Source organism: Hemitrygon akajei, chromosome 7 (assembly GCF_048418815.1).
Source record: "Hemitrygon akajei chromosome 7, sHemAka1.3, whole genome shotgun sequence".
Taxonomy (NCBI): Eukaryota; Metazoa; Chordata; class Chondrichthyes; order Myliobatiformes; family Dasyatidae; genus Hemitrygon; species Hemitrygon akajei.
The window spans coordinates 107641462-107647623 of record NC_133130.1 but is presented as its reverse complement, the minus strand read 5'-3'; the positions used below and the strand labels follow the sequence as shown (position 1 = coordinate 107647623).

General features: G+C 38.4%; 1 protein-coding gene across 3 annotated transcripts in view; it reads right to left on the bottom strand.

The window, feature by feature from the left end:
- wtap (WT1 associated protein) overlaps nucleotides 1-6162 on the bottom strand; it is a 47736-nt gene that overhangs the window by 8137 nt on the left and 33437 nt on the right. For all 3 annotated transcript variants that reach the window (XM_073051652.1, XM_073051654.1, XM_073051655.1), the window contains one exon: nucleotides 2409-2587. In XM_073051652.1, the coding sequence (XP_072907753.1) occupies nucleotides 2409-2587 (179 nt within the window). The remainder of the gene's footprint in view (nucleotides 1-2408; nucleotides 2588-6162) is intronic.

Below are 6162 nucleotides of genomic sequence, written 5' to 3'. Positions count from 1 at the left end.
TGATGCTGTTCCACTGTAATATTTAAAATTCACAATCAATACATATTGACAAACAGCCACACATACCTACATGATTATTTTACAAGACACAGCTGGATTGTGACGTAGACGCAATTAATGAAAATAAATTTTACAGATTTATAAATCCCTAATTTTGCTGATATACCTTTAAGGCACAGCCATCACTGCAAGACCTGGATGAAATTTTCCACAAAGTCAATTATCATAATAATTTGAGAATGGGGGTCAAACATGGACAAATGTTGTGGTCTTTGGGAACATATAGAGAAATAGACATGTGATCATAAACTTTTTTTTAAAGCAAGAGCATGGCATGTGCAATCAGAAGAAATCTAAAATGAACTGAATTAATAAGTTCATTTCACTATTCTGAATGAATCTTCATCAGCTTGATCTTCTGCTTTACTGGTACAGAGGTTAGCAGCAGTGGTTACCCTGATGCAATACAAAACATTTTATGAAACATGAAAATTAGTTTTGTAGTTTTAAAAGTACATTCTTTTGTTGAGACAGGCCATCTTGCAGTATTAAAATAAACTAAACATAATATGGTACAATAACTGAAAAGACCCACATGGAAATGGGAAAATAGGGTTAGACTTTTATCAGCAAATTGTACTCTGACCTTTACAATCAACACTCGGAAAGACAGAAAGATAAAAATCATTTGTGTACTTTGATATATATTTCCTCCCTGCCAGTCAGGTAAATAAAATGGATTAATTACATAGACAGGTGGTAAAAGTCCCCCCAGTCAAATGATATTACAACTGAACTCAAATTTTGAAAATATCTGCCACCCAAAAATTTGTTTCAGAAGCAAATCCGGATTTAATGCAGCTGAGGATTTTTTTTTGAATTGATATCCTCCCAATCTGGTTCAGAAGAATCTGCAAGTGATGTGGTGTCCATTTCCCCAAGTGCCACCAACTTGGCACTCTCAGCTCAGAGAAGTGGAATCAGTGGGTTTAGGATGAGGTGCACATGAGATGTGACACTGCAATACTGAATCTGATTTTCATGTGTTACCCAAATAGCTTGCTTAGATCACAGCAGTCAAAGTAACCGGCACATTTGGAAATCACGAGTTTGATAAAGCACTGTATAAAGAACCAACAAAACTTGTGTAATACCTCAAATCTGAAATAACACCTAAACCAGTTAGAAATACGTAGCTACAAAGATTTTCTGACATGATTATGAACGATGTCAATTAAGCCGTGTCTCATTGAACTGTAAAAGGGTACATTATCTTTTACCTCAAACATTTATATAATTTCCCACCAACGACAGTTTTCCCAGAATGACATTAAATGTCGTTTATCCGATTAAACCTTTTAAATGTACAGTAATCACTTGCAATTCCTAGAATAAAACTAAATTCATTACACTTGGGTTCTACTGTAGCACAATTGTGTTTCCAGACAAGTCACCAAAGGTAACGTTTCAGAAATCAAAATCCCAGTACAAAAATGGCACATGTTTTGTAAAACAACATTCCCTCTAACAGAGTGCCAGTGAAAGGGGTTTGAATCTCACCACTGAGAAAACTAACCATAGATAGATTTCAAGTTATGTGCTTACATTTGTAAGACTGCTCATCGATTGGCACATACGTTTGTTAGTAAATGATGTTAAAGATACCATATTCACAATAGAGGGAAGGTTGCTGCAGAATGAATCAATACGAAAAGATGGCTTGCAAGTTCAGCTCTACAAGAGTGGTGGCCAGTTCAAAAAATTATTCAAATCTTTGACTGTGCTCTAAAGTCACTTCAATGTTTTTTTCAACTCTTGACAGTTCACCGTGAACAAGCAGGAAGTCTTCAGTCTTACACCAAACTGACTTCCAGTGTCTATTGGTCACTAGCGTAACATTTGGAGTGCAGGGCATTCCACTACTTTAAACGAATTTACACGAACTTAATTCAGGCTCAGTGAGACGAGAAAATCTATGTTCTCTCCTCCAAACTCAGTCTGCAAACACAGCCACCAGAACAGTGTGTAACAAACAGACTTTACACTCCCCTTTTTTTTTGCAGAAAAGTGACTTCTTTTCCTCCCTTTATTTTCTTCTATAAAAACCAAATTTCAAGTGTCTAAACTGGGCAACAATTTTTTTAAGTTGGAGGCAGGCCACCTCTTCGGAACAGTCCGACTCCTTCAGGCCTCTGAAGTAGAAGGGGGGAAAAGCTGAAACAGAATGTTCATCTGATAACGATTTACATTAAGGATAACAAGCTGAGCAGTAAATGAATCGGATTTTTTTTTGCTCATAGGCTGAGGCTGTCTTGCTCTGATAAGAGAGTACTTGGCCATCCCACCATAGCATTCTTGCAGTGGGATTGTCAGGGAAGTCTTGACTGGGGAGTATTTTGTTTGTTTACCTATCAGGTGTAAACTTCCAGGCACTCAGTTCATTTTGGGCTTGTTCCAGTTTGTCTTTAGTCTGTTCCAGTTCAGTCTTCATTTTAAGGAAAAACAAGTTAATGGAAGGATCAACCAAGGTGCTTCGGAGCTGTGCAGCACTGGGCAGTTGGACTTGCTTGAGGTACTGAATCTGGTTCTGTTGGAAACAAAAATCACTGTCAAAGAGGCACCATTTTATTGAACACGAGAAAGCTAACATTTAAATGAATAAAGTATTTGGGCGCCTCCTTGAAATTTCCAATACCATCTGTATAAACTACAAGCGCGTCTGCTTAATAGATTTATTGCCCACCCACAGCAACATCTTCACAATTTATATAGCAAATAAACAAAAATCAATGATTTTAAAAAATATATTTGTAGCTGGCTCTTTGGTATTACATGTCTCAATCCTTTTAACTTCCTAATCAGCAGAGCAGTGGGAACACCTTCACCAGAACTACAAAGGTTTATGGCAGTGGTTCATCCAGTACCATCTTAAGAGCAAGTAGGAATGTACAAGGAATGCTGGCCTTGTCAGTGTTGGCTGTGTACTTTGAATGAAATGAGGGAAGAATTGTAGCCACAGAGCTCTATCAATCTTACAAGCAGACATGTGGTTTCTTTAAGAGACCTGGATCATTAATCAATCACGTAACTCTAAGAGCAGCAAAGATTAGCTCTAGAGGCACCTGACAGAAGAGACAAGCACAGGACTATCCATTATGGATTTTTGCCATCAGCATCATTTACAGCTTGGAATTGAAAGAAAACCATTTAATTTTGATCTTTTGATGGTCTTTGGCAAAGTTTCAGTTGTACTTGTTTATTTCATAAAATCAGTGAATACAAGGTTCCACATAAAATTTCAGGCAAGTGTCACCATCCTTGGTTGAAATTACAAACAAGTGAACAGAACAATTACAAGTCCAGTTCAGTTGGTCTATTTCACCAAGGACATTCAAGTGATGTGCCTTTGGTGATCTGCCTAAAATAGATTTACATGTCCACGCACAATTTCTGTAATAGTTTTTTTTCTTAGCTCTACACCAGTATATATAGGGCGTCGGCGGCGCTTCTCCCTGTGGATGCTGCCTGGCCTGCTGTGTTCCACCGGTGTTTTGTGTGTGTTGTTGTTTGAATTTCCAGCATCTGCAGATTTCCTCGTGTTTGCTCTTTAATGTGGATAAATGTGAGGTTATCCACTTTGGTTGCAAGAACAGGGAAACAGATTATTATCTGAACGGTGGCCGATTAGGAAAAGGGGAGATGCAACGAGACCTGGGTGTCATTGTACACCAGTTATTGAAGGTGGGCATGCAGGTACAGCAGGCAGTGAAAAAAGCAAATGGTATGTTGGCATTCATAGCAAAAGGATCTGAGTACAGGAGCAGGGAGGTTCTACTGCAGTTGTACAAGGCCTTGGTGAGACCGAACCTAGAATATTGTGTGCAGTTTTGGTCCCCTAATCTGAGGAAAGACATTCTTTCCATAGAGGGAGTACAGAGAAGATTCACCAGATTGATTCCTGGGATGGCAGGACTTTCATATGAAGAAAGACTGGATCGACTAGGCTTATACTCACTGGAATTTAGAAGATTGAGGGGGGATCTTATTGAAACGTATAAAATTCTAAAGGGATTGGACAGGCTAGATGCAGGAAGATTGTTCCCGATGTTGGGGAAGTCCAGAACGAGGGGTCACAGTTTAAGGATAAAGGGGAAGCCTTTTAGGACCGAGATGAGGAAAAACTTCTTCACACAGAGAGTGGTGAATTTGTGGAATTCTCTGCCACAGGAAACGGTTGAGGCTGGTTCATTGGCTATATTTAAGAGGAAGTTAGATATGGCCCTTGTGGCTAAAGGGATCAGGGGGTATGGAGAGAAAGCAGGTACAGGGTTCTGAGTTGGATGATCAGCCATGATCATTCTGAATGGCGGTGCAGGCTCAAAGGGCTGAATGGCCTACTCCTGTACCTATTTTCTATGTTTCTATATCTATATTTAGCCTCCAACTCAATGGTCACCTTCCCAAACCATCTTCTAAGAGAATTTCTGTGAACCAAGACCTGCACCTGTGGCTGATGATAGTTGTATCCATGTGGTTTCCCCCACATCAGTTAGAGACAACAATTTTTTGCTTTTATTGTGGTCTTCATCTGAACTAATTTAAAGAGAACAATCATTTGGTTGGACACAATTGTAAGTGAAGCTTGGTAGAAGCCTCTAGGCCAGAGTGGTTCTAAAAATTCAACCAATTCAATGATGTCATCTTGCAGTAATTCGGGTTGATCTACAGGTACATTGATGGAAAAAAACAATTGCCTCTAAAATAAAAATTCCAGTTACATATTTCAAACCAAATGCTACCACAATCTATTTTTGTTTTTAAATAATTTTTCTTGGATTTTAAATGATCCCGTTGGCAATAGGCAGTTGTATTAGTTTTAAATGATCACCTTCAAAGTGTGTCAGACTTTGGACTGTGGATCCCTTATAGTACAGTGCCAATGATTCACTGAACAAACTTGTCTTTAGTGATGATTGTTGGATTTTTCAGCAGCAGCTCTCAGAATTTCTTGGAGATTGTCATAAAAAAGGCTAGCCCAAACGAGTTGAAGGAGGCCCCATGAAACACAGGGCATTCTAGTTGCAAATAACATCTTAGAACGACATCTGAATAACCCTACCCCACAGAAATGCCTTGAGAGTAAACCCGGCCTGCACCTTTCCCTTCCCCCTCCATCTTAACTAGCTATCTGAACTTTCAAGCAAAGGACATATTTATAAACACTAGCTTTTAAACACTCAGAAATATATAAAAAGCAGAAAATTAACATAGAAAACTCAAAATACATTCAAGTTACATCAAAAATTGTAAATCTGTTGTTGTTCCCCTCCATGGAAATGAAGGGTGTTACTGAACTTTGACCAGCACTAAACTCGCTCAGGTCCAGAACTTCAAGCCTAAGCAACAGGAAACCTCAAAAAAATTCACATTTCACTACTTTACTCCATGAAGACTGCAACAGAGAAAAATCGACAGCGTACATCTCATAGTGGTTCAGGATTTCTTCATTCATGCATATTTATGCCGGAGTCACCAGCTTCCTGGTAAGTTACTGAATTTCAGGCTAAATGCTTCTATTTCTTCAGAAAGATTGGGCCAACTGCAGTTATTGTTAGCTCTATGTTGTATAAATGTAAATATATTTGCAAACCCAATGATAGGTTGATTCAGGGAAAGGACTGTATGAATCCGTTGACTATTAACAATTATTAACAACTGTATATTAATTATATTTGGGTCTTAAAGAGGTAGCATCACAATCCTTATAATGTGAATACTTTGTAAGAATAAACCTATGTATGGAAACTAAAGTGAGCAATACAACTGTTGTAATTAAAAATGAAGATCATAACCCCTATACTATTTGTGATGCAAGTCCCTCTTCTCAGGGGTTTCCAACCTTTTTATGCCATGCACCAATACCATTAAACCAATGGTCAGCAATCTCCCGGTTAGGAATCCCTGCATTAGATGAACATTTTCTGAACACTTTCATTGAATCCACATACCGGATTTAAAGAACATTACCGGTCTATCATTAATTCAATGAAACTTAGTGAACAACACTCCAGTTCCTGACCAGGCTTTTGAGGTTGGTGAAAGATCCAAGTTTCTTGCTACTCTCAGTTATAACCTTATCTGTCTTAGTACCATCTCAATGGC